This window comes from Suillus clintonianus (genome assembly GCF_016758775.1).
Source record: "Suillus clintonianus strain FC179 chromosome Unknown DEU56scaffold_6, whole genome shotgun sequence".
In the NCBI taxonomy this organism is placed as follows: domain Eukaryota; kingdom Fungi; phylum Basidiomycota; class Agaricomycetes; order Boletales; family Suillaceae; genus Suillus; species Suillus clintonianus.
Genome location: NW_024539230.1, coordinates 206,684 through 233,250, shown reverse-complemented (window position 1 = coordinate 233,250; position 26,567 = coordinate 206,684). Strand labels below are relative to the sequence as shown.

The 26,567-nt window shown below is 49.0% G+C and overlaps 13 protein-coding genes across 13 annotated transcripts; 6 read left to right on the top strand and 7 right to left on the bottom strand.

The window, feature by feature from the left end:
* Positions 1–2,651: 2,651 nt before the first annotated feature.
* On the bottom strand, positions 2,652–3,408 carry DEU56DRAFT_773797 (uncharacterized protein). The gene has a single exon (XM_041351589.1). The coding sequence runs from the start codon at positions 3,148–3,150 to the stop codon at positions 2,896–2,898; it is 255 nt and encodes an 84-aa protein (XP_041213695.1). The 5' UTR covers positions 3,151–3,408; the 3' UTR covers positions 2,652–2,895.
* On the top strand, positions 3,385–6,564 carry DEU56DRAFT_473482 (OPT oligopeptide transporter protein-domain-containing protein). Its single transcript, XM_041346399.1, has 12 exons — positions 3,385–3,764; positions 3,813–4,333; positions 4,383–4,624; positions 4,685–5,053; positions 5,106–5,210; positions 5,269–5,337; positions 5,400–5,505; positions 5,563–5,713; positions 5,771–6,078; positions 6,133–6,173; positions 6,227–6,281; positions 6,347–6,564. Exons 1-12 carry the CDS (start codon positions 3,619–3,621, stop codon positions 6,400–6,402), a joined length of 2,169 nt encoding a protein of 722 aa, XP_041213694.1. The 5' UTR covers positions 3,385–3,618; the 3' UTR covers positions 6,403–6,564.
* Positions 6,565–6,916: 352 nt separating this feature from the next.
* On the bottom strand, positions 6,917–7,622 carry DEU56DRAFT_727061 (uncharacterized protein; the record flags this gene model as incomplete). The annotated part of the gene is made up of 3 exons (XM_041347959.1): positions 6,917–7,300; positions 7,353–7,502; positions 7,581–7,622. Coding segments are annotated over 3 exons (576 nt in total), but the record flags the coding sequence as incomplete, so codon positions are not given.
* Positions 7,623–7,774: 152 nt separating this feature from the next.
* On the bottom strand, positions 7,775–9,738 carry DEU56DRAFT_773780 (uncharacterized protein). The gene is made up of 5 exons (XM_041351588.1): positions 9,218–9,738; positions 8,827–9,159; positions 8,569–8,775; positions 8,338–8,513; positions 7,775–8,284 (listed from the first exon to the last, which is right to left on the bottom strand). The coding sequence occupies exons 1-5, from the start codon at positions 9,509–9,511 to the stop codon at positions 7,888–7,890; spliced, it is 1,407 nt and encodes a 468-aa protein (XP_041213692.1). The 5' UTR covers positions 9,512–9,738; the 3' UTR covers positions 7,775–7,887.
* A 2,940-nt stretch (positions 9,739–12,678) lies between these two features.
* DEU56DRAFT_707269 (uncharacterized protein) lies at positions 12,679–12,876 on the top strand (the record flags this gene model as incomplete). Its single annotated transcript, XM_041347438.1, has 1 exon — positions 12,679–12,876. A coding segment is annotated over one exon (198 nt), but the record flags the coding sequence as incomplete, so codon positions are not given.
* Positions 12,877–13,969: 1,093 nt separating this feature from the next.
* DEU56DRAFT_773770 (uncharacterized protein) lies at positions 13,970–15,994 on the bottom strand. The gene is made up of 6 exons (XM_041351587.1): positions 15,693–15,994; positions 15,555–15,630; positions 15,164–15,501; positions 14,614–15,114; positions 14,298–14,552; positions 13,970–14,205 (listed from the first exon to the last, which is right to left on the bottom strand). Exons 1-6 carry the CDS (start codon positions 15,852–15,854, stop codon positions 14,092–14,094), a joined length of 1,446 nt encoding a protein of 481 aa, XP_041213690.1. The 5' UTR covers positions 15,855–15,994; the 3' UTR covers positions 13,970–14,091.
* A 1,475-nt stretch (positions 15,995–17,469) lies between these two features.
* On the bottom strand, positions 17,470–18,418 carry DEU56DRAFT_868645 (uncharacterized protein; the record flags this gene model as incomplete). The annotated part of the gene is made up of 3 exons (XM_041355505.1): positions 17,470–17,739; positions 17,789–18,244; positions 18,296–18,418. The coding sequence occupies 3 exons, from the start codon at positions 18,416–18,418 to the stop codon at positions 17,470–17,472; spliced, it is 849 nt and encodes a 282-aa protein (XP_041213689.1).
* Positions 18,419–18,719: 301 nt separating this feature from the next.
* DEU56DRAFT_473164 (uncharacterized protein) lies at positions 18,720–20,119 on the bottom strand. The gene is made up of 4 exons (XM_041346398.1): positions 19,743–20,119; positions 19,545–19,688; positions 19,388–19,486; positions 18,720–19,338 (listed from the first exon to the last, which is right to left on the bottom strand). Exons 1-4 carry the CDS (start codon positions 19,770–19,772, stop codon positions 18,922–18,924), a joined length of 690 nt encoding a protein of 229 aa, XP_041213688.1. The 5' UTR covers positions 19,773–20,119; the 3' UTR covers positions 18,720–18,921.
* Positions 19,861–21,229, top strand: DEU56DRAFT_868644 (uncharacterized protein; the record flags this gene model as incomplete). The annotated part of the gene is made up of 2 exons (XM_041355504.1): positions 19,861–19,901; positions 20,323–21,229. 2 exons carry the CDS (start codon positions 19,861–19,863, stop codon positions 21,227–21,229), a joined length of 948 nt encoding a protein of 315 aa, XP_041213687.1.
* Positions 21,230–22,248: 1,019 nt separating this feature from the next.
* DEU56DRAFT_727134 (uncharacterized protein) lies at positions 22,249–23,487 on the top strand (the record flags this gene model as incomplete). The annotated part of the gene is made up of 3 exons (XM_041347963.1): positions 22,249–22,332; positions 22,401–22,576; positions 22,632–23,487. 3 exons carry the CDS (start codon positions 22,249–22,251, stop codon positions 23,485–23,487), a joined length of 1,116 nt encoding a protein of 371 aa, XP_041213686.1.
* Positions 23,439–24,027, top strand: DEU56DRAFT_773745 (uncharacterized protein). The gene is made up of 2 exons (XM_041351586.1): positions 23,439–23,735; positions 23,794–24,027. The coding sequence occupies exons 1-2, from the start codon at positions 23,610–23,612 to the stop codon at positions 23,905–23,907; spliced, it is 240 nt and encodes a 79-aa protein (XP_041213685.1). The 5' UTR covers positions 23,439–23,609; the 3' UTR covers positions 23,908–24,027.
* A 280-nt stretch (positions 24,028–24,307) lies between these two features.
* Positions 24,308–25,578, top strand: DEU56DRAFT_473136 (uncharacterized protein). The gene is made up of 4 exons (XM_041346397.1): positions 24,308–24,565; positions 24,622–24,779; positions 24,844–25,381; positions 25,431–25,578. Exons 1-4 carry the CDS (start codon positions 24,476–24,478, stop codon positions 25,458–25,460), a joined length of 816 nt encoding a protein of 271 aa, XP_041213684.1. The 5' UTR covers positions 24,308–24,475; the 3' UTR covers positions 25,461–25,578.
* Positions 25,579–25,590: 12 nt separating this feature from the next.
* On the bottom strand, positions 25,591–26,248 carry DEU56DRAFT_773741 (uncharacterized protein). Its single transcript, XM_041351585.1, has one exon. The coding sequence runs from the start codon at positions 26,121–26,123 to the stop codon at positions 25,743–25,745; it is 381 nt and encodes a 126-aa protein (XP_041213683.1). The 5' UTR covers positions 26,124–26,248; the 3' UTR covers positions 25,591–25,742.
* Positions 26,249–26,567: the final 319 nt, after the last annotated feature.

Below are 26,567 nucleotides of genomic sequence, written 5' to 3'. Positions count from 1 at the left end.
TTTATTCGAATTTCCGCCAAACTTGTGCAAGTGCGCTTCGCCCTCTCTCACGCAGACAAAAACCCATAGAGGGAAAAAATACACGCCGTTCGTGTTATCGCCCTCCCACCTGTCGCTCAAATTTGTTCAGTGTATTCGGACGTTTCAAATCTGCTTCTCTGAAAACGCACTGCATGTTATGTCTTATAAAAGTGTGTATGTTCCTCGAAACATTCCATGTGACGAAAATGCAAACGGCAGCTCCCGAGTTTCAAGTTGCCACCATATCATCAACATGACACTGACAGGTAGATAACATTCAGTCTCTCGAGCGCCTAAAGGCCCAAAACGACCCAGTGCTCCATTGGTCATACCTACCCCATTCCTGTTGGTTCTTGGTCCCTACAAACATCTCAGGCACGACGGAACTATTGCAACTTTCAATTGACTGCCTGTCTCATATTTGCCGAGCCCTCGGACAACGTGCATTTCAATAGGTTCCAATATGGCCCAACAACGGGGAACCACATTCGGGTTCCTGGGTGTGCAAATAGGTACCTGGTCCCTTATTTACTGCCCTCGGGGCAGGTCACGAGCACGAACAACAGGAGGGCCATCATGTCGCTTGGTATCAGGGGTGTAACGTTTCGAGCAGTGATGAAAGCTGGTCAAGACATGCCTCCTCCTGTTACGCAAACAGGCCGTTAGATCTGTATCCGAGGAGTGAAATCTCGAATGTCGCGCGCACAATCTCCTTGACCGTGGCGGTACCCAGGAGGTGGATAAGTACCATATCTCCGTCGTAGTGGGTTAGGTCACGGCGGCTTAAATTAACCATCGTGATGCCGTACCGACACAACTACTTACGGGTGTGTGCGTGCCATCGCTCCCTTCCCCTTCTGGTCACGCAGCACTGTGTCCGCAAAGGAATCGATTCCTTCGAGTTCCTTTCGTGCTTCACGGAGAGACTATCTTTGGGGCCTTGCTCTGACTCACACGATACATATTTTGGGATTCTCCCGGTCCCTTGGCCCATTCGCCTCGGGAAACGCTCGCGGGAGGACATATTTGGAAATTGTGACTCTACGATAAGGGAAATACGGTGGAAAATACCAGTGAGCGTCTTAACATCGCGGCCAGAAGAGCCGGAAGTCTTTCAAGTGCTTGCTAAGGCATAGCGTTGTGTTCCTCTTTTAGCGTTGAAGGCTACTTCTCAATGAAGCTGTGGGCTTGCGTTCATTTACGTCTTCGGTGAGCAGTTGTTTGGCTTCCCGACATGTGGTTTAGAAGCCTCGTGACTTGATCGTGACTATATCATAGTATATGTATGTTTCGCGCACGCTTCGCGTTCTCATAATATGTAATTAAGTCTCGGTCATATTGCGAAACATATGCGAACGACGGCAGATCACTCTGGCCATCCTCGCTCCTTGACTCCCTCATGAAATGATAATTTACGCCAAAGAATGGAGCGAGAACCACAAAGCGCCTATTTCTACGCATCTCCCGTAAATCAAGCGTAACCCACTAAAACAGGAAAAAGTGGTGTCAGTAAACTATATCGCTCGCGCGTGTACGGACTGGTTTTAGCTTGGCTAGTCTATCAAGAGTGACGGAATTATTTTCTGTGGCGGAAGTCTTTTACGGCGGTGTCTGCCAGGCTGGGGTCATCTCCGGGACCAGTTGTGTAATAAATGACCCCATCGTTTATAGCTGCGGTAGGGCAAAGCAAGCACACTTTATATTAGGTGGCTCCTGGTGGCTCCAACGTAGTTAGGAGTCCAGGACGCCTATCATGAGCTTGGAACGCAATTGGAACGGGATGTAGATACGCAGCCGCCGGTAGGATCATGCTGTACTACTAGTGACGTGCATTGAAACGAGTCTGCACGAGTTCTCCTATTAGGGCGGAAGCGAGGTGCGCTATGCCTTTCACAGATAAAGTAGTGATAGTGGCAACGGAACCAGGACCTGGAGCATTATGCAAGGACTGGGCAGTAACAAAGTGAAGGTCCTACCTTCAGAGATAAGTAACCCAAATTCATCTATGTGCAGTGATCGGTAACTTGGACTCGTAGTACTGCTAGGCGATTAATCGGCGAACAAGTGACAAGCGCCAGCGCACACGGGTTGCAGACCTTTCAGGACATGTAAGTGGTTACAGCGCCTTTAAAGTGTAAAAGCATGACTGGTAGCGGCGACTACATCTAGCAGTATGCGTGGTGTTGGGGAGTTGTGAAGGTATAACGCCATGGAGGGTGCCAGGCACACGAGCACTGTCAAAATGAAACGTTGCTGAAAATGACAGTGGGTGCAGCGTGTGGGTGCCCTGGTGTGCCTCAGGGCTAGCGGCAAGATTGAAATGAGGGGACTTGATCGAAAGGCTGGGTTGTGAGGAAGAGACTGGAGATATGAGTCTATATACTAATAAATATTCAAAGATAAATACCTAGAACTACAAAGTACATTTGCATGACATGGTAGAGCACATCTTCAAGGTTTCGTAGATTGGGCGGCCGGATATGTCGGGCTTGATAACCAAATTTGGTGTAAGAGTACTATAAAAGGAAATTGGTTGGGCTGAAAATAAAATTAAAAATGTGAAAAACATACAAAAATATTAATCAGGAACATGGGAAGGTTGATGTGCCTGAGAAATGTGATTGGTTTAGTGGTGATCCTCTAGTAGCGGTCCACTTTCAGTCCTCCCACAAGTCCTTTCCCTCCAAGTCCCTTCCCTTGTCATATACCCTCATATCCCCCACCCGTCGTCTTGTTCACCGTCCTCAACGACGCCGAGCAACTTATCGACGACGTCCCAAAGATACCTCCTTGGCGTTCAAAGGTCATATTTCCCGGAACTCTTCTGAGTAATGTCCGGCAGGCCAACCTCTTCAGCTGGGGGCTCTCGCCCCTTCACAGCTTCGGCTTTCCGTTCATCCTCAGCTCGTCCTCCAACTTCCGCAGGTGCATTTGACCGTGACCATCAGTATACCTATGACAATGCATATATCGAGGAGGAAGAGGAAGAAGAAAGCGACACAGAGGACCTCTTTGCGTTTCTCCCTCCTTCAACTGCAGACCAACAGCGGGACGTAGAGAAGCAGCGTGCCCTTGATTTATCAAGAATATCACCAGATTACGCAAATGTCTTCGCGAACGCGGTGCCATCAGACCAACCCCCGCTTGTTTATCCGTCGCCGACCTTTGACCCCTACGCTCGTTTTTCCTCTGAAGCTGCGGGCCCCTCCCGTCTTTTCCCTGTACCCATATCCCAGGTTCCGGTAGAAAGCCCACCTTCTACCGCGTCAAACCAAGGCGCGAGCGACCCGTATCGCATGCGTCGGCTAAGCACCGCCCTTTCCAGTACGACAAATACCCACCCTTCGAGACCCAGTGTCTCGACTTCTCGGGAAATACGCGTCAGCCTGCCTTCCGAGCCCCCCGAGAAGCACGTCGAGGAGGACCTTCGGAACAGTTCACAGAGGACACGACATCCTTCATCAACACTGGGGGACTCAACAACTCTGAGTATTACACCCAGTATGCTGGAACAAGACAGTCGCGACGGTTCAATCAAGTGAGTATTTCGTTTTTCTACAGCAAAATATCTCAACATTCTGTATTGCGTGATACAGAATGGAGTTCGACTTTGACGCCGTGAATGAAGAAGACAGTCCATTCCCCGAAGTTCGTGCATCTGTGTCGAACATCGACGACCCAGAAATGCCCTCTATGACGTTGCGGATGTGGGTAATCGGTTTGGTTCTTTGTATGACCGCTAGGTGAGTTTTTAAGAGCATCGTTCTCGCTTGTAGTCTCATGGTTCCCAGCGCTATGAACCTTTTCTTTAACTTCCGGCAACCCGCCCCGAGTGTCTCTCCCCTTGCCCTTTTGCTCGTATGCTATCCGATCGGAAAATTCTTCGCTTTTGTCCTCCCTATCACTACTTATCGTCTCCCACGGTATCTTGGCAGCTATGAGTTTTCGCTAAATCCTGGACCATGGAACATCAAGGAGCATGTTTTGGTCTACATCATGGCAAACGTTGCTATCAGCGCACCTTACGCTATCAACGCCATTGTGGTCACTCAACTCAACTACGGTGTTGAAGTGGATTACTGGTTCAGTGTACTCCTTGTTGTTGCCACGCAACTCACAGGATTCGGTCTTGCGGGCATGTGCAGACGCTTTTTGGTTTGGCCTGCGAGCATGGTTTGGCCGCAGAATTTGGTGACGTGTACTTTATTGAACACGCTTCACGCGGAGGACGATGAAGAACCAGGGTCGATTACACGATACAGATACTTCCTTATTGTGCTTGGTGGCGCGTTCTTCTTCTACTTCATTCCTGGTAAGAGTCGTTTCAAGCTCAATTTGGGTTGGGTTTGATGATTTTTTAGGCTACCTTTTTAGTGCTCTCTCGGTGTTTTCTTGGATGTGTTGGATAATGCCGGATAACATTCCAGTCAATCAACTATTTGGCGTTGACTCGGGCTTGGGTATGACCATAGTGACGTTCGACTGGTCACAAATCTCGTGGATTGGCAGTCCATTGATGTATCCGTGGTGGGCCGAAGTACACATCTTCTTTGGCTTCGTGCTTTTCTTTTGGATCGTCACACCGATCTTATATTATACCAACGTAAGTCCCTCCAGCCCTCAGCCCCCTACCTTCTGTCCTTCGTTTCTGACTTCGTCACAGACGTGGGATCTGGCCTACTTCCCTTTGAATGACAGTAACCCATATGATCGATACGGTGACGTCTACAATGTGTCGGCTGTGTTGGATGCCTCCAACCGCTTCAATCTCACTGCCTACGAGAACTACTCTCCACTGTATCTTCCCGCGACTTATGCGATGACGTACATGCTTGCATTCGCCCTATCGACATGCGTACTCGTGCACACAATCCTTTATCATGGCCGAAGTTTGCTGAACGGGATGAAGAAGATTCGTGTTGAGCAGGATGATATTCACGCGAAGCTTATGCGCAACTACCCCGAGGTGCCAGACTGGTGGTATCTTGTGTGCTTCTTCAGCTTCTTCCTCCTCATGGTAGTGGTCGTTGAGGTAAGCGCACCCCTCTTTTACATGCTGAATTTTGTTCATCGGCTGTTTGCAGGTGTGGCATACGTCAGTGCCTGTATGGGCCCTGCTGCTGTCCGTGGCATTGCCAATTCTATATGTCTTGCCGTCTGGGTTCATTTACGCAATGACTGGGCAAGGGGTATGCATGTTTCCGCGCTGCATCCCGGAATGGGAACGCTGACATCCGATCTGTACAGATCACGCTGAATCTGCTTGCGCAGATCATCCCAGGGACTTTGATGGCGGGTGACCCTGTTGCGAACATGGTATGCTGTCAAACTGCAGTACTTTGCGAGGGATTTGACGTAGTAATCCAAATTTGTCACAGATCTTCAAGGCATACTCCGTTCAAACATTGACGGAGGCTACTTCATTTGTACAGGATCTCAAGCTTGGTCATTACATAAAGGTTCCTCCACGAGCCACGTTCCTCGGTAAGCGATGCTCTTTTGATTATCACTTGATCGTTTGACCAAGGGCGTTCCCTGCAGTGCAATTCGTGGGCACCCTGTTGGCATCATTCATACAGATCGGTGTCAAACAGTGGATGTTCAACAACATTCCGGACATCTGCACCCCAAATCAACCCAGTTTTTTGACGTGTCCACACAACCAAGTGTACTACACTGCATCAGCCGTCTGGTACGTCTGTCTTTCATTTCAATTGCTGTGTATTTTCTCAACGGTGCATGTCTGTAGGGGAATTATCGGACCCACCCGGCAGTTCGGAAAAGGCGCGCTCTACTATCCGGAGTTATACGCCATCATCGTCGGCGCTCTCCTACCCCTCCCTTTCTGGCTGTGGCAACGGCGTTACCCGAACTCATGGGTCAAGTTTGTGAGCACGCCTGTCGTGCTGAACGGCGTCTCGTATATACCGCCTGCGGCTGGCATCAACTATTCTGCCTGGTTCGCAGTCGGGTTTGTATTCCAATATCTAATACGAAAACGGAACTTTGCATGGTGGAGCAAATTTAACTATGTGACTAGCGCAGCTTTGGACAGCGGTATGTGGCTGCCTTGCCTCCCTTCATTTTTTCCTTGCTGACAGCACGGTATAGGCACAGTTTTGTCATTTTTTGTAATATTTTTCACGTTAGACGTACGTTTCCATTCTGCTCTTCGTGGCTGGCATTCATTAAACATCGCCTGCAGTTCCCAAAAGGTGGCCTCTTTATCAACTGGTGGGGAAACACCGTCTACACGAAGAGTGCGTTTTTGTGATGGTCTGATCGATCGGTCTGTTCTAACATGCAATTTTTTTTCTCCCTTCAGCCGCGGATTGGAACCGTCTGCCACTGAAGGCCATCCCACCAAATGGCATCCTTTAGATTAATGTATTTAGCAATCTGAAACAATATGACTTTCATCTAGGACACAGTGCAGCAGCGGATGTGATTGGTGCTCTACGTCGATCTCAGTCCTAATGAAACAGGCGGTGTAACAGGTGTTATCGAAGCCAATGACAGGTCTTCGATATATTGGTCCATGAAAACAGGCACTGAATTGGATCTAGACTCACGACATCCTGATGGAAGAGAAGCGCATTTCGTGCTAGTGATAAACGCTCAGGGATTCGTTGCACGCGTCGAGAAGCATATTTCTAACGAAAACCTTTTTTTGGTGCGATGGACAGCCAAGTAACACCCAAAATGTGAGCTGTGCAAGGATGCGGGGCCGAAGAAAGATGCGCTGCCATACACGCTCTTAGCAAAAAATGGTTAGGAGACAACACACTGTAATCATTCCGGCACTAAATAACGATACGTGTGGCAGTGGGGACGCATGGAACGCATGACACACCCTGAAAAGTAGATTCCATAGAATGATGATCGCGGCGGGAATCTACCCTCCCCGTCCACGCCCTCGTCCACGTTGTCCACTACCTCTTGGACCTCCACGGCCTGAGCACAATGAATTAATACTGATATGGCATGGTGGGAACGAAATGGACAAACCTCCTCTTGGTGGGGCACCTCGGCCTGTGTGGAAATTACAAGCAGCATAACGATATCCCGTGAAAACGGCGTGCGGGTGCGAGGATAATAAACACAAAGCGAACGAATGATCAGTGTGCCGAACCCGAAATTGCAGGGAGATTAGGTCAGACGCACCTCCTCTCATACCTGGGCCTCCTCCTCCCCGCGCGCTTCGGCCAGCTTCTCGTGCTCGAGTCTGCTCCTCTTTTACAGTATCCAACAACGTGTCCGGCACTCGTAGGTATTTTATCTGAGAATTGTTCAGCTGCACTGAGGTTGTCAAAGGGATGATTGGGACGCACTGTGCTACCGCGAATATAACACTCCTTCAACTTCCAGAATCTATCACCGTCTGCGCTCGTCTGATATACCTCCCGTAGTGTGATGTTCATGAAATTATCGCAGTTGACCAGGTGGCCATTGAATGTTTCACCATTTTTCAACTCTACAAGCTACGATTGTTGAATCAGATAGAAAACGGAACGGATAGTGAGCCTTTGGTTAGATGGATGCACGAAACCAAGTCATACCATGGGTTTGTTTTGGGCTGCAGTCAGCAGTGATAAAGGCAACTACAAATCGAGAAAAGCCGCATCAGCAGTTGTATACAGATTGGAAAGGCATATACCATCTTGTTGTATAGCAAGACTCGGACTTTTCTCACTTCTTGGGTCGTGCTCGATAGTCGCGTCTAAAGACGTTGCCGTATACGCTAAATACCATCTGTGGCTGTGCTACGCACTCCATCCAGACTTCGACAATATATTCGGACACAATATCACAATGGAACGCAAAAACACTAATACAAGTACATAAACAAGCTGATATACTCCAAGCTCAGATCACCAATTCTACACGACCATTCGACGTTTTAATAGTAGCGTGCCCTTCGATCTCTTTGCTCTCGCCCCAATAGGCAGACCCTCGGAGGCGATATCTCTCTCGTCTCTGAGTCACCTTCCTGCGACGTCCCTGTCCTGAAGGATCTTCAACAGGTAGCTCCTTGAGCATGGCTGCCGCATTAGAAGTATCTACGTCGAACGAGCCCTGGAAAGTGCTGTGCAACTTGACGCTCATTGCTGCGTTTGAAGAGCGCGTTTCCGACCTGAGGATTGAGTCGACGGGCACATCGGTATATTCAAGGGTGACGGGCCCATTTGAAGTACGCGTTTCGACGTCGAAAATACCGCCATGGCCAGAATGTGTGATAAGATCCACGCTGGCATCAATTTTACTGATACAGGTGGTTAGATGGCGGAACAGCATGATAGAACATTAGTCACATACCCGTTGCTTGTTGTCATCTTGAGCTCGCTGACAATTCCATTCTCTCGGTTGAGGAGCGAAACAGACGTTTGAATGGGGCCATTTGAAGTTGTGAGCTTGAGAGAAGAGGAACTATTGAAATGCCCTCTGATGGCGCCATTGCTAGAGCGGATCAAACCATGCTCGACTGTGACAGACTGATCGGCAATTGGATGAGCTACTCCAATACACCAAGAAATCAAAACAGCCAACCTTTGCACTTATGTGGCCATTCGATGTTTTGAGTGATAGCCTATCGAAGGAGATGGTGTTCCAGACATCTGCGATATCTTGATTGTAATTAGATGTATCCGTCTCGAATGCTTTGATGTGTAGAGCATCTCCATTTTTCCCGGCGGGTAGCGTGATCTTCACTTCAAATCGTAGCTGTCCATTGCCAGGGAAGGACGAGGCGGGCGTCTAAAAGTTTATTGAGATGAAGGTTGATGGGATGAGAATTGAAGTATTTACAAGGATACCAATACCATGCTCATTTGTCTTTCGTTCGATATGACAAACATTGGCGTGGTCCAGCATTTCACGAGCGTGATAGCCGACCCGCACATGCACACCAACTTTATCTGTCGGTTCGGTGGACTGCACGATATCAATACGACCGGATTGCTGAGAGCCCCTCGTGAACAGGTAGATTGCATCAGAATCAACGGGGAACTCTAGGAATGATTCGGCACAATTGGGAAAGTGGCTCAAGCCTTGGTTGGACAATGTCCAGTCAGGGCCACTGATGCAGTGATGGACGGTGCCATCTTGTGGCGCAGGATGAGGTGGCTCACCAGTCCGGAACTGATCGAATACGTGAGCCAAAGGCGGACCACTGGGCGAGAGAACAACAATGACATACGTGTCGAGATGCATGATTGAAAGCCATGTCAACGGCAGAGTTGGTGAACGCAGCGACGAGGAACCAGATAAGTACAGCAACACCGAAAGCTTTCCAGAAACGCTGTGCTGGTGACGGGCGATATGCGACTAGAATAACGCCCGTTGTGGGTTGATAAGATGTTTGGGAAGTATACGGTGGAGGGGGCGATGGTCTTGTAGTACTTGAGCTTGAACCCTCTTCACGGTGTCCTGCGGCCCTCTGACTGTTGCCTTTATCGTCTGTGCGCATCGAGTTCGTTTCAACGATTATCATGTCGGCGTTTGTTCCACACACCAGTTACTAGTACTTAGTGCGTCGACGTGCTGTTGAAGCTGATAGTCTTAAGTGTTCCGCAACTGCTGCCAAACTGCTGCGTCATGCTGCGCAGTCCAACCAGTGCAGCGCCACTCGTGAGTCCAGTGACCGATACCGGTAACCTGTTAGGTTATCACAACAATGATTGACAGTGTGACACCAATTTTCGCAGCTTGTACAAGGCTATGCATGTTCAAGGACATCATCATCGACGTCAAGGCCATGGTCCTATATAATTTCGTCAGGATAATAAATTCCCACCATAACCCAATCCTCGTCTACAATGAATCTTCGGGAACCGGCTCGTTGACTCTGGTCACATTCGGGCACTTAGCTTCTCTTAACTTCAAGCTCGTTTCTCTTATTCTGGACTGATGGATGACCACCAAGCCTGTAATTTCTCAGCTTACTGTGCTTGTCTGTAGTCTTCCCTCACCAGGCCTCAGTCACAGAAGAAGCAAGCCAGTTGTTCCTTCTACACAATGAATAGAGCCGTCTGCTTGAAGTTCCTTTCTCGTAGGCGCCCCAGATAATCCCAGGTACGACTCTTCAATAACTTCTTCAGTCTTGGGGTTGACTCGTGCTGCGCAGTCTAACTCATGGCTGAGATACCCTCTTTCGCACTCATGACTCGTGATTGACAAATTTGACAAAGTTGGATATCTCCATCCTCACGTCTGGTCGGACTTGAAATATAGACAGTTCTTCCGTGTCGGGCTGCTCGGGCTGGCATAGCATACGCATAGCATTCTCATGCTCTTGCAGACAGAATACCATCAGTCTACATGTGAGATTCTTCCGAGTCCCATTTGGCAAAGGAACATCCTCTTTCGTGTCCCACATTCTTGGATTTGCCCCCACACCAACAGATGGTCTTACTTTACAAGTTGCTTATCTGCTTTTCATAATATCCGATCTCGCGTTACAGATGGGCCTTTAATTCCTTCCTTACTACTACTAGTAGGATCCTAGGTAAGTACGTTTTCTTCAAGTTGGATCCCAGGATTTACATAACATATATGACAGCATCGCCTTTCGCCACGTTTGATCTAAACATGCTGCGGGTGCTACGAAATACATTAGACAAGGACTGCGCAGGCCTATTGCGGGACGCAGTCCATCAAATCAAAAGATTGCACGCTCACCAAGTGAGCGCCAGGGAATTGCGTGAGATCGTTAGTTTTTGACATCTCTCAGGATCAACAAAAAAATGCCAAGTAAGCATCCCGTGTCCGTGTCATTTGTGCATCAACTGACTCCTGGCATCACCCCTAGCTGCGTATCAACGGATCTTACAGTAAGGCGCTAGTACTCAATCCGTTTGGCAAGCATATAGGATCTCTCATGTGTATTCCATTGGTGCCACGTCTCGTAGCGCTGGATAGAAGCGATCGGTCTCTGTTGCTGATTTGGGCCTATAAGGGCCATTCACCCTGTCCCCCCTGTCCCCCTTCCTCATCACTCCAATCGACTGATTCATTTTCAAGGTTCGCTTCTTTCCTTTCCCACACCTATAGCCGTCGCATCTTTTTCAACTTGTTGCGGATCAGTAGTGCCGAACTATATTGGAACGAAGTCACATTATTCGCCACAAGTACTGGGGTACATACATGAATTTCATATTCTCCCCAAGTCTCGTGTTTCGTGGCTAAATACGCCCATCGCGATCGATGACGCGCTGCACACAAAATACTGCCAGAAGACCATCGACCATGGTTTTCCGATGTCAGATGATAATCTGTTGCTTACAGTCACCTCACTAATCCAGGATGTGCCTCTTCGCTCGGTATCTGCGTGGACGCACTCTAAAAAGTGACAAGGCGTGGCGCTTCTAACCCTTATCTGAAACATTGAAGCACGCATTTCCGGCAGCTTGGCGGCAATTGCGTCCATCCCACCATGCTGTGCAGCGCATTCGCAGCGTGCTCCACCACTCTCACTTCAGTCGTGCACCACTGCATGGTTCCTCCTTCGTTTTCGCTTCGATGTTATACGGAGATCGAGCTCGGCACCCCACCCCAATAGTCCAGGGTTGTCCTCGGCAAGAAAACGTGATATTTATTGTACACTCGAGATCCACTTTTTCGCATCTGGAAGATCGAACCTAGCGTCTCGATAATTCACGCTACGAATGACACTCAAACGCGGAGCATATTGTGTGTAATTATCGATGCTTCTAATTTCTACTCTGTGACGCTCATCTTCTCACTAATCGGTTTAAATAACAGAGTTGCTTGTTGTGCTAGACATGGTGATTCCGCCAATAATACATATTGAAAATCATTGACTTTTGATCAGTTAGTTCACACCATTTATCTCAATCGCTGTCTACATGGTGATCATTCGAACCGCAAGATGCGAAAAAGTGGATCTCGAGTGTACAGCAAATAATGGGTAGAAACATTTACATTTCAGCATTTCAAGTTGGCTCTCCGTGGAGGGATGATTGGTAGGATGGCCCAGGAAAACTCGCGACACGCAAGGAGACTGAAAGAGGCATCTTGCGACGTGTAATGAACGCATATTTTCACGGCAAGTGTGTGTTTTTCGATAGTAAGTAAACAACAAGCAATAGAATTCAAATTTCGGTCGGGGGAGCGTGTTAGCCGTCTCAGATGACTCGTAACTGAGAATAACTCGTATACTGTAGTACTGGCACTGGCAGGTGGGAACCGCGTAAGATGAAGGAGGGTGGATGACAGCGTCAAGCTCAAGACATGTTTATGTTTTGTAGGGAATTGCTTTTCCGTTTCGTAGGTGGAATATTTGACAGAGGTTTGGTTTAGGACCGGCGACTGGACACTGTCAGCTCACATCGAGTTTGCGTTGCATTCCAAACTGCTATCGCTTCAAACTGCTTCTTGCGTTCATCCACTCCAGCGACTATGCCTCCAGCGAAGATGAAGACGATGAAATGGAGAAAGACGTCGTCAAACGGCCTTCTTCGTCCAGCCTGCTCATCAAAGTCCAAATCCCAATCGACCGCTAGGCTCAAACTTTGGGAAGCTACAACAAGTCAGAACATCCCTGTCAACAGCGACCCCTCTATAGTCATATCCAAGCCAACTATCAAATCCGAGTCCCAGGAAGTCGAGATCCCGACTCAGAAAGCCCCCATCGGGATCCCAAACCTAACGCCATCCAACCTCGAAGAGCTTTGGGAAATCTGGATATCTGACCCCCGTATTCCAACACGTGCATCGCGACATGCATGGGCCGCCTCGCGGAACATAAGTCCAGTACGCGTCGACGGCTGGTTCCGGGCTCGCAAAGCAAGGGCGAAGAAAGTGGGACAGCCAATATCGAACGAGACGTACCAGCTTTTGTTCGTGCCGCCAGCTGCTTCAGTGACCCTGGAAGTGAAGAGAGAGTTCACAGCTCCAGTTCTATCGCGTGCTTTCGACTCGCCATCTGGCAACACTCCCATTCTGATGGACGTTAACTTTTCTCCGGGTAACCACACGACCTACATGCCTCCAAAGTCTTCCATTACGCCTACTCCGTCTATTACCCCTGAACCCACGGAAGGAGGCCCATATTACGCTCGCAATTCTTCATCAGTGACACGCACTCTTACCCCCGTGACAAATTACGGACAGATGGCAAATCACAGCAGCGATTTACACAGGCGACGCATATACCCGCATTGCAACAGCCCAGTACCAAGCTCAAGCATTTACGACAATCAAGCCGCCGATAGCATCTTCAACAACCAAGTTTCGGTCAATCAGTCGAGCCTGCCTTTTGAAGCTTCGCGCGCTGCGTCCCCCGCCGATGCCTTGGAGGACCCCTGCCTCTACCTGTTCTGCACACCTTATACGGTCGCCGCACCCGCAACCTTCCGTTTCTCGGCTGACTGGATGGAGAGCAAACTGATAAATGTAGACAATCGCTTTGAGGGTTCTGGTGTCAACACTTCCAACCATCATTGATGGGCCCAGAGCTGTTGGTTGCCGAATTGGATACTCGCTCCCCCTTGTACTGGATCGTTCCTAGTAAACAAGTACTTTGTTTGTGATTTTTGGAAAACCATACCTAATGTCTTGGATACTGCATGTTTCCCCCTCAATACCTATAGGTTTTCCGTGACGTTCTCAGGGCTCTGGATACCACAAATACACGAGGCCCCATGTGATGATGATACGTGTGGACACTGAGTACAGGTCAGTGGTATGACCCGGAAGAATTGTACTATCAGGAATTCCGCTGAGTTCGACATTTGGTTCCTGTTCATTTTGCATCCTCGTAATCTTGCCGCTCGTATTCACTCTAGAGAGATAGGTGTCAAAATTGTGCATTACCCATGACAGTAAATGCGCACTGTATAGGTCTTATTTCCTTCGTTCCAGAAGTGATATGATTTGAAGCTTTCTTCACTGCACTCAGCTCACCAACGTTTAGTAAGGAAATATTCTTGTGGAACGCTTGAATTCACGGACAGCGACAACATCACGAGGTTCTATAGAACCCGGAATAGTCCAGACTCTGTGATAGGCTATGGAAGTGATCTGAGTTCAGTGCGACAGGTGACGAGGGAACTAGACGAATGGATCTAAAGATGTTACATCCCCAACGACCTCGAACACGACATTTTCTTCTTGCCCAACATCCCGTGTGACCTCGGCAGAACATCCCCGACGAACCCACTGACCCTAAAGAAGACAGGTGAGAATGTCAACTACTTTCAACAACCAAGACAAAGCCAAAATACCAAAGGTGCGTAATAAGAACAGAATATACTCACTATATAGGACTGATCTCCTATGCTAATGCTACGAAGGCGCGTCTGGAGCATTAAGGCGCTGGCGTGCTCCTCGGTAAAGCGAATCGTCTTCCCCTCCCTGGCAAGATGGGAAACATCTGCATACATGGCTTGGGGTCCTGAGAAGTACTTGTCGAACTGTGAAGGCAAATCAACGCTGCCATCAGGGATCCAAGAGACATGAAGCTTGAGTGTCCGAAGGTTGTGCCCCGCCTCGATTGCTTTTGCGATCGAGTCCTAGATACATCAGCAATTAACCAGAGATTTATCTTCCGCATATCTGACCAGAATCACGTACTACGTCTGGACTCGCCACGGAGCATTCAAGTGACGCAAGTTGGGGGCATGTTGAGCACATGTGAGATACGACCTCCAACGTCAACTGCGCAATGCCTACTGCAAACTCTTGAAGGGATTTCCCGTGTCTACCAGTAAGATTCACGATGAATGGGCGCGGAATAGTCATTTGGCCATGCACTGCAAATGCATTCAGCGTGAATGACTTTAAGGTTTGTTGGTGCGGAAGCAATATCCTCATCCATGTCCACAGTTTCTGCGGTCCAAGGATATCCACTGATCCTGTTCGCACTGTTAAGCGTTGCAAAGGGGGTAACGGTGTAAGTGGCGTGCGGTAATTTCCAGAACCCAGATATTCCGTGTCAAGGGCTATCAGATTGGGCAGACAAGCCATAATAGCCGGGATGGCGTCGCTTGGGGCACCCTTGAGACAGAGCTCTTGTAAAAGAGGAAGCTTCATGAAGACAGAGATAAGGATAGTTGCTGGAACACCTGCACAACGCTGCGGAATGGATAAGGAACAGAGAGAGGAAAATCAAAAGCTCCCTTACGCAGAGTTCAAGGTGCGTTAGAGAGGAGCTCAGCAAATCAGCCCATCCTTGGAGTACCCGCGGGGGCCCCCACTCCAAAGACCACACTGATAAGCGACGAATTCCTTGAATAGTATTGAGCCGGGCCCAAACTCGTTCTCCTGGATCATACTGGGTCCGTATGGTGAGCTCCTGCAGGGGCAACGTCATCAAGACATCCAGGATGGGTAGGAAATTCGCCTCTGGAGTCAACGTGTCATCTACCCAAGTTGCAGATGTGAGATTTGTACAAAGTCTAAGCGCTGCAACAATATCCTCAGTTATTTGAGGAATAACTTGTCGTAAGTTCTGCACTGCGCCTGCATAGTGGGAGGATCAATCAAATTATAAATCTGAAGCCAATGTCACTCACCTGTCTCCGTCACATGCCAGACATACTTTGCCAATTCTGGTCGTTTGAGAATGGTTGCCGAGGGATGGTGAAGGGTCTATTTGTAGTCAATACAGTCTTGATAGTAGACGCTCTGAGCGAGATGAATATTAATCGCACATTACGCTTCACTTGCGAATAGAGCCTCCTGTACAAAAGTGGTGTCGCTGCGCGATTGAATGCCTGGCTCACTAGTGCAGCTGCACTTAGATGCCTTCGGTCAAGTAGATGGATGAGAATGGGCTGCAGAAGATCGAAAGGCACATTCTCCAAGATAGACATGATGGACCAATGCTGTCAAGAGGTTTCTGGGGGATAGCAAGTCCCCAGTCAGGCATGTCGGGCGCCCAAGTACCGCCAAGTTGAATTTGAATTTTATAGCCCGCCATTACCAACCAGTTACGCGGCTGACTTGAACTTGCGTGAGTACTCATTGTAGTACATAAATACGGCCATCGACAACCCTTGATCATCGCTGCTGTCGACTGCAAGAATAGTTTTGCATGTGTCATAGTGAGCGCTTGCGACGCACAATGCTCATCAGCCAATCTTTTTCAGCCAGTTGTGAGTCCTTGTGTATCGTGGCAAAGAGCAGTGATGCAACTCGACTGCCTTCTTGCTCCTTTCAGGCTATTTGAGGAGGCTAACACCATCAGGTTAGCATTCTGGAACATGACGGCCTCGCAGGGCCTCGCTCCAAACGATTTCGATGTGCTCAAGTTACAAGTATGGAAAAGTAAAGGATGAATCTTGGCGGGTAAGTCCTGGTTTAAATGGCATATCGATGATCAGACACATGGACCTTGAGCTACGGCAAATTTTCCCAAGAAAACCATTTGCACAGGAACCAACGAGTTTTAAGGAGTCGGCAACCTGTTCCGCCCTTCGCTTCTCGCCCCACAGGCTCCCACACTCTCCCACATGGCCGTATGGATGTACTTGGTCGGTATTCTCGAGCATGAACCCAGCCCTATAGAATTCAAGTCGTCATGGCGTTTTAATGTCCCTTATGCCTGCCTCCCTCACAACGGCTCACAAGGTTTGTCCCCATCATGATGTTTATCCAGACTTTCTGTTGGACGTCAACTAAATCTCATTCTCTCCGAGCATATTAAACTTTACTCTCTACGCCCCTGTTCCCGAGGGCTTTCTCGATGCTTCTCGTAGCCAGTCGTTACTTCGAATGACACATTCATGTCCTCGAATGTCATGTCTACATTGTCCGAATGACGCCATTACTCATGTCCTTCGACTTCGACTCTCATAGGTCGTTACCTCGCAGAGTAACATCAACCGTCGACTAGGTCACCATCATTTACTGAGCGGAATAGGCATCGTTTTACACCCTCCCAAAGACAATTAAGTTTTGACCCGTGTAAAACCGACGCTAACTTAAAGTCCCTTTGTCCAGTTCATTTGAAAGTCGGATAAAGGATCCAACTTCCACCATAACACCGGATGGCCGACCAAACGACCAATCATGAGGTAAGACTTGGGTAAGAATAACTTCGAGAATCGCGCCCATGCGTCAAATGCGTTCCAAGTGAGTTCATAATTTCATTCAAGGCGTTATCGATGCTGAGCGGTACGTCACTGATCATGATATCTACGGACCAAGACTAAGTAGAAAATACTGGCGACTGTGGGGAGATTTTGAACAGCCGGTTGTCATGAGATGCAGGGAAAGTTAGAATACAATCCTAAAGAACAAAAAGCGGGTATGAATCAAAAGTTAGAATAACGTCAGGGTATAAGGTCGCAAAATAGAGTTTCTGCTGCATGCGAGTAAGATAGAGTAAAACAATCAGGGAATGGAGGTGGTACGGCATGCCGGTTTTGTTGAGTGATCAAAAAAGCTGAAACGATGGCTTTACAATCAATGACGTTGGCGGGGGTTTTAAGCAGTTGGCCTTCGAGAACGGCCAGTCAGCGCATCAGAAATGCGTCTGAATCTGCCATTCGACCCCGTAGGTGTGACAGAGGGAGCTTCGAGAGAGGATTTTCGCGATTCCCCGCTGCAACGTTGCGTAGAAACTGGGAAGAAGTGAACAGATTCGTTGGGATTGTGATAAAGGATATGTGACTCCAGAAGAGCTAGCATTGAGTCCTGGTGACTCGTTCTGGGAAGCGACGTTTCTGGCAGTTCTGGGAGTGGGGGTGGGGGTAACTGCACGAACATGTCAGTAACAGTTACACAACAATCGCGAAAGACTTACTGCTTTCTTGCGAGCCTTTTTGAACTTGACGGAGTAGTTCTCATCCCAATCGTGGAAAGGATCCTCATCAGTGGCAGCTGTACGGTCATACAACCTCGTGCTTTTACGTATACGGGGCTGAATGGGCTGGAGCATAGGAACAGAAATTTTCTCGTCGTGGACAGCTTCAGAGTAGCATACGTCTACGAATGACTCAGTTGGAGAAAGGAGGAGCTGTTCATCGAGGCGGTCAAGGCAAGTTGGATCAAAATCAAGGTGATGTAGCGACCGGTGTAGGACTTTGAAAGAGTTCGAGTGCGACTCAGAAATATCATCCGCAGTGAGTGGTGGTGACGCATAGTCACGCGGGCGGAAGGTTGGTCGGATGGGGGTTGGCAGATGCTTCCAGCCTTGGGTATCTGCGGAAGACTGTGAGCGTTGTCGTGAGTTATACGCGCGGACCCAAGGTGGGCTGGGCTGTAAGATCTAATCAGTACAGTGAGACTGGAGAATTATGATGAGACCCACGGTCTTTACACCCAAATCATCAGAGCTCGAGAGGAATGAACTCTTTAGATGTACGTGCGTCCGGGCGTACTTGTCCCGTGGGGTGCATTTGTCCACAACACGTCTGGGGGCAGATAGATGCATAGCCGACGAACTTCCTGTATGGACTCCGCTCATTTGGTACTCTTCCCAGAATTAGTTGGAGAGTGATTGAGAGTAAAGACTCGCTGGCGCCTATCATGTCGGTTTGCTTTTATGAGGGCACATAATTGTTTCCGCACTGCTACTGCCACCCCGGAGATGCATTCTTCGATCTGATTATAAATTCAGAATTGGAAGATAATCGATCTCGAAGCACGTAAATCACGGCACTGAACTCACGAGGAGAGCCAATTTAATTTTCGGCGGAGGAAAAGCGACTGAACAACGATTGGCTTATTCTGTTCATGAGTCATGAGTCATATCATGCCATCGATAATGCGGATGTACATGAAAGAAAATCTGATGCAAATCTGCTGGATGAGCGCTTCAAGGTTATCAACGCCCTCGATGAAGCCTAGCAACTGCTCGGAACATCAATACAGGTCCATTTCATTCCAGAGTCTCCTTGGCAGCTCAAACGCTAGGCGCATAACACCCGCTTCGTCTCACCCAGAAACGGGCTTTCTCTTACGCCCGAATTTCCGAGCGAACGATTTCGCCCGGTCGACTAGTCCGTTTGTCGGTGGCTTGGCGCTCAGTGCACTAATAGTCCGGGACGTACTAGGGCGTAGCTCTGCTCCTTTGGTCGCGTGAATGGTGGTGGTGTGATTGTCCTCAGAGTGCGCATGCGCAGCATCTACCGTTGCCTTTTCGACAGAGACGTCTACGACCAAGCGTGTGTTCGTCGAGAGTACGTTTTGTGAGTGCGACCGAGACATGCGTCGGGGTAGTATAGCTCCAACCGCCTTCTGAAAAGGCTGACGGCCATGTATTCGTTGGACTTGTGTCACCTGCTGGTCGTCCTCTAAATGGTGAGATTCGTTTTCTGAGCCTTCGGAAATGAATGAGTCCATGCTTCTGGGCTGAAAATTCCGATCAGGGTATGAGCAGGCACAACAAAAAGCTACTTACGTTTACTAATGAATGATAGAATGTTGACTTGTGGGCAACAGCAGCAAGTAGTGAAGGTGTGGGTGAAGTAGAACTACTTGAGCCATTGACATATGAAGGCTGTTCGTGTTTAAGGGTGAGTTATGCATGGACTACATACTAGGTGAATGACCCGCACCTGGCCGAATCGAGAAACTGACACAGAACTCTTCTTCCGCCGATGTCGCCGCCTAGCTTGATCGGGGTCGACTAGCTCATTCGCCGACTGCTCTTGCTCTTGCATGGCCCTCCGCTCACTCTCTTCTTCTACCTGTCTGAATCTCTGCACGAATTGAGCTTCACCCTGTGTGGTGTAGTACAGCACAAATGCGCTCACCTCCTCCAGGGGTTCAAGGGATGACAGCATCTTGCGATTTTGACTTGTGCGTGGTGAAAGAGGTGAGATGTCCTTGTAGCGGGCCGTTAGTACGCTTGGAAGCAGAAACGTGAGAGCGATGGGTGGTGCCAAATTTACGACGGCGTTTATGGGACTCAAGTATGTATATGCATATAGACAGCTCTATACCGCTCGTGTGAAAGTCGAGATCACCGTTAGGCGCTGAATCCCCTCGGCGCGAGTCGGGCCTAGAATCTGAAACGAAAAGTCTTCTTCAAATGTCGTGGGGCGAACCGTCGTCGTTGTTGAAAGTTGACGTTGACCGGCCGCCCCCGAAAATGGGACGTTCAGTGGAAAAAACTTTTGAATAGGAGCCGAGTTCACAATTGAAGTCAAAGACTCAGAGCGTTCGGACCGTGTCACTCATCGATAATGACAAAGGTTTGTGGAAAAGGAGCGATCACAGATAGACGCTCATCGACATCCACCTTGTCACAACTGCGATGAGCGTTCAGACAAAGCTTGCATTTCAAAAAACCGGTATTCGAGGCCCGAGCTCACACTCCCGGACCAGTGGTAGGCGTAGTCAACTTCAAGAAATCGCGCAGAGCACGTTGGACGCGATTGAGAATGGCACGGTCACCATCACTGACATTTCTCATGATCTCGCTGCCAAAGTCAACTTCTCAAATCATAACACTCGTTATTATGCTCCAGATTCTTTGCTATCCACCTGGTCCACCAGTGCTCCACCACGTAATCTCGCAGCTACAAAATCTGAGGTGTCCATCCTAGAGGTTTCGACCCTTGACGGTGCCAGATTGTTATTCAATACTCTTTCATCTCGCTCCACTAGCTTCGGCAGGATAGCAATATTGAACTTTGCGTCTGCTACACGTCCTGGAGGCGGTTTTCTGAATGGGGCACAAGCTCAAGAGGAGTCTATAGCCCGGTCATCCACACTCTATCCCTCTCTAATGACGGACACCGCGCAACGCTTCTACCGACTACATGTCCGTGATAGAAACGGAGGGTATTATCATCACGCAATGGTCTACACACCTTCTGTCGTGATCTTGAAGGATGACACAGGGGATTGGGCGTCGCCTTTCGAAGTCGATGTTCTAACAAGCGCAGCTGTAAATGCTGGCGATGTGAGAAAGAAAGCTGGGGATGAGCCACAGCCTGCGGGGATTGAGATGCCCATCGAGTCTGCTATGAAAGAGAGAATGGGGCGCATCTTGTTCTTGTTTGAACAGCAGGGTGCTAAGAACATCGTCTTGGGCAGTTTTGGAACGGGGGTATTTCAAAATGATGTCGAAGTTGTTGCGAGGATCTGGGCAGAGTTATTGGCTGTGAAAGGTGCGCGATACCGGCATTCGTTTCATCGCGTAGTATTCGCCATCCTTGGGAAGGATACCTTTACCACTTTCGAGCAATCATTCGAGAAGCAGACTAGTACTGATACCATAGTCTTCCATAACTGAGTATTGGAAAATTCAGAATCATTGGATCGTGAGTCTTTGGATCATCAGTCCTCTGTGGCCTGTTCCTCAGGTCAGCCTCCATAGTGCTCGTCTGGTCCTTCTCGTATGACCCAACTTGAACAAGTACGGCAGTTGACGATCCGCAACTCCCACTCTAATTTTCGGCCCGTTGCGTCCATACAGATACGCCGCGTATTTGAAATCAATGGCGGCCTAGAATCAGTGACGCAACGTAGTCTGCTGCTTGATGACTCACGACGAGAACAAGCGAGCTGCTGCGGCCGCCCAAAACGCAATGAATGCGTAGGCAATCAATCCTGCGGAGCCATGGAGCGCAGGATCCACGATGGATGATCCTTGACGTACGCCTTATCTATCGTCCATTGACCTCGTGTTGCCTGTAGGTGGGTCGCATGAATTGCGTACGCCTACATTTCACGTACGCAAGAGCCCGGGAATGTGATTCCTGTGTCACTTGCGGTGTATCCGAGTCACATCACAGCTTGCCTTGAGGCAAGTTTGTCTGTCTAGCTGGCAGGAACCCCGAAACTGAGCGCTCAGCACTGATCCGCAAGTTGCGTGTATCACGAATCCTGTGTTGATTTGATATAAAAATTGATGGCTTCCCGCGGAGCACACTCTTTTGAAAATTTCAGTCTCCCTGGGATGTCATCCAACTCACCTGCAGCGCGCTGCTTCCCGACATCGCACGTAACTCAGCGGTGTTTGTTCGACAACATCGTGGTACTATAGTGCAAGCGGACTCCAAAGTTTGGACAACACTGGACAATAGGCAACGATGATTTACGCAATCGATCTTCAGGCTAAGGAATTTGTTAGGAATAAAAGGACGACGGAACAATGGACGACACGCGCAGAACACGTGTAGCTGCTTTTGATCGTTAACACTGGAACCGGATTCAAGAAACGTATATCTTGACTTCCTTCGAAAATTTCCTCTAGAACCCAAGCCCTTTCACCTCCCTCCTCCCTCCCTCAGCTCTCAGGTAGAGTCCATCATGGTTAACTCATCAGAACACGGATTAGCTCGCGTCATCCATCATAAGGATTACTATTTGCGTGGCGGTGATATGACCGTATTGGTGAGTGTCGAACAGACGTTGTGTTCACCAGGGCCTCAGATTGATGGTTGCAACTTCGAATTTCGCAGGTCGAGAATCATCTTTACCGGATACACAGTCATTTTTTCGAGCGTGAATCGCTGTTCTTCCGGCAGAAGTTCCAGTCATCCGAAGGCGAGGAACGCGGCTCATCGGACAACAATGCTTTTACCTTGGACGTCAAGAGCGAAGACTTTGCACGTTTTCTCTGGGTCTTTTACAACCCGTATGCTCGTTCAATTAAATTTTATTGTGCCAAGCATCCTGACAGTTGTGAACAGGAAATATTCGCTCTATGAGGCGCCTCTCGAGACGTGGCTGAGCATCTTACAGCTTGCCAATCGGTGGAGTTTCGGCAACGTCAAGGAGCTCACCGTGCGCGAACTCGAGAAGATTCAGATAGAACCCGTCGACAAGATCGCAATCTATCACGAGTACACTATCAACAAGCTCTTCCTCGTCCCAGCGTACATCGCTGTCTGCAAGAGGGATAAGCCTTTGACCTTTGCTGAGGGTATGCAGCTTGGGATGGAGACCGTTCTCCGTGTCGCAGATGCTCGTGAGCGGGCTCGCCAGCGTGCTGCTGAGAGTGGAATCCGCTCGCCTACATTCGATGACTTTGACGACAGTGAGATGGAAACTATGATCAGGGAGGTTTTCGGAATAGCATCGCGACCAACGTCGCCGATTCCGCAGACCAGTACTTCACCTAGCTACACCAACGGCTCGAACTACTCTGGTAGCACGAAGGTTAATGGGTCGACGGCACCCAAAGCCAATGGCAGCTCCTCAATTCGTACCAACGGTTCATCCAACTCTGACCCAGCTGCCCGTTCCTCCATCGACACCACACGGACGGACACTACACGGACGTCGTTCGTCTCTGCCGTGGACACTTTTTTGTCTTCGCCAAGTGCTCCCGCTTCCTCGTCGCCAGCTGCTGATCAGAAGCAAGCTGCCCCATTGCCTGAGAATAAGCCCACGCCGCCGGCCAAAGCGACACCCGAGCAGACGAGCTCTCCCTCCGCTGCAACCGCTGCAACCCCCACGGCCGATGCATCCAAGGGCTTGTGGAGCAAACCGAACGGATCGGGTAAGCCTTCATCGCTGGCGAGTCCCATACTTATCCTTTTCTGACTTCGACTCATTCTTGGTATCACAGGAGGGAACAGAGGATCAAAAAACTGGTTCTCAGGCTCTTGATAGTTCCATCACTGTTGTCACCCCTACTCCTGACCTTGTTGTACCACCACCCGTTGATGTTAAGAGTAACGATGAGAATGAGACGATCGAAAATGATGCTGAGAAGGATGAAACTCAAACCAAGGACTTTGACCTGTCTAGTGTGCTGTCTGATAGCGAAGGTGGACGCGGCGGGCGTCAAGGTGAGCATTGCGGTAATATCAATTCGATGTACAATCTCATGAATCAATTTTATCTAAGGCAATGCGAGTCGCGGGGGGAAGAATAACAATCGTGGGGGACGCGGAGGAGGAGGCGGAGGCGGGGGCAAGGGCAAGAAGGCTCAGAATTAAGTTCGCCCAAGTTGGAGAGTAGAATTTTGGCGCTTGGCAATTTCCTTCGTTTCCGTTTCAAAAAGTGACTCTCGAGTTCTGTCGTTTCGATTGTCTGCCATTCCTTGAGTCATGATCAATCTATTTTGTGTTTGCATCAGAAAACTTCTCGCTCAGCGAATGATCCGCGAACACGCGGGAGACAATTGTATGTACCCGTTCACCTCGGTGGCGGACCAGAACATTCCGTAAGTACACGGTCCTCAACGTGTTGCCTCGAGGAGCCTCGTGGGCGCGGCTCGCCCTCATTACGAAACTTCTGGTGATCGTCGGCGAAGATCCGAGCGAGCATCCCTTGTACTCTTGTTATTGTACATACCTACTTTGTCATTCCTGTGGGCGAGGTCACGCAATAATGAGGGATTATCATTACGTCGACAGTCGCTAGGACTGCGGGACGGGACTATATTGAGCAATCTGAAGTCTGATGGCGTCCTGGCCTGGCTGATATTCGAAGCATCACCAGCGCTTGAAAAGTAGATAAGTATAAACGACAATTGAATCAAGGAGGCATACGAACATTATTCACCCCACGATCATCGATATCCACCATGCCACCCAAACCCACCTCCGACAACGGATTTTCGCAAATCAAAAGCCATCCTCAGTATTTCATTCCCACTGGGGACACTCAATTTTTAGTGAGCTCCCTGGGGTATGAAGCGCTGATGAAGGATTAAATTTTCTCTTCATCCAGGCTCAAAGCGTCCTGTTCAAAGTACATCGGCATTTCTTCGAGCGGGAATCAATTTCCTTCAGAGAAATATTTTCTGGCGGCGATGGTAACACCAAGCCTTACACGTTGGATGTTCAACCCGAGGAATTTGCCCACTTCCTGTGGGTGTTCTATGACGAGTGAGTTATAGCGCACTCACCCAATGCTCACCGATGTCGTTACTAAAACTTGTGGCCTTTCTAGGGATTTCGAATACGAAAACCAACCGCTCGAGAAGTGGTTGGTGATCTTAAGGCTAGCAACGCGGTGGGGCTTCCACAAGATGCGAAAGCTGGTTGTCCGCCAGCTTGAGAAGCTTGACCTAAAACCCATCGACAAAATTAAGATCTATTCCGACTTCAACATCGATGCGCAACTTCTGTTACCATCATATTCGACCTTGGCTATGAGCCCTACACTCCCTCCTCTTTCAGAGGCTTCAAAGCTCGACATCGAAACGATTCTCAAGCTCACAATGGTGCGGGAAAGAGCGGTGCAGAGGTCGGCAGAGAAAGGATGCCGTTCTCCAACGAGTGCGAGCGCTGGGGATGAAGAAGTCAGGAGGATCATCTGCGACATATTCCAGCTCGCCCGTGTGAATAACGCTTCTGTGACTGAGCCACCAAAGACTGGTGACGGAGACGGCGTAAATGGTACCGCGGGGGACTCGGTTCCAACAATTAAGGATCCAGTTAAGAAGAGGAACAAAGACAAAGGCAACGCAAATGGCACCCCCAACGCGGTGAGTGGCTGTCATATGTTTAAACTCTGCATTTGCTTAGTCTGCCCAGAATGGCGCAAATGCAAATACACCAGCCTGAGGTCCCTAGGGTACCCTGCGAGACTTTCTGACACCGGGCTTGTCGCATTGACTTGCAAGATCACCATCCATTCAGAATATGCGCTCGCAGTATAAAACATTCGCGTCTTGGATAATGGGTATACTAATTTTTTTTGTAAGCGCATATACACTCTGTAGATGTATTGGTCCGATGTATATTGTGTACAGGTAGAAGACGCTTGGATGACGCTCACCAAGCAATATTTGTTAGAAGAATGTATCAATGCTCTGCCTCAATTTCTTTGCGTACTGGGCGGACCAGTCAGTTGGATGATGCGTGTGACAGCAGGAACGACTCACTTTGTTCCAAATCCTTTCGTTCCCATTCATCACTGACACCAAGGTCTGCAGTCGTTTTCCGGCCCCATACCACATCCATCCATCCAATGTTAGTTCCTTCCTTGTCGGGTGACTGTTTGCCCTCCCCATGTATACGTGCAAGGTTACGCGACTTCGTTATTTCTTCGTCGGAGATGGACTTGCCCGAACGAAGTTGCTCAATGAGGTCTTGCAGGATGGATGCCTGAGCCTTGAATCTCGCTCGGTCCTCGTCAGCTGTTTTTCGCTGCCACAGCAAATGCATAGAAATTGAGGTCAAAGCGGTTGAGTATAGTATGTGAGGGATATACTGAGTACCGGACATGATGGCAGAGGAACAAGTGCATCACGGCAGATGCCGCAGTGCGGCGCCCTCACTGTCGCCGGCATGCATGACGTGCAAAGACCAACATGTCGTATCGGAAGGAATTCAAGCAGCTATTGTTGATGGTCTAGGCATGCGCAGAAAGGTCAGTTTATAGTATGGCAGGCGGATTTCGATGCGAGTTTGGAAATGTAAGTATTTTCGCGAAGCTAACAAGTGGTTTTGCGACTTTCACTTGGAATGATCCTAGGCTATCGATCTCAGCTAACACCATTGTTAATCGGGCACAATGGGTTGATCGCTCTCCCCAAGATCACGGTAGGCCAGAGTGATAACTTGTTAGGAAAATTCTTTTGGGTTCCATCCCGAGACCAGACCGACCGATAAATCATACTAACACGAGAAAGAATTCCGCCTCCACCGTCATCGCGATCGGCTGAGTGG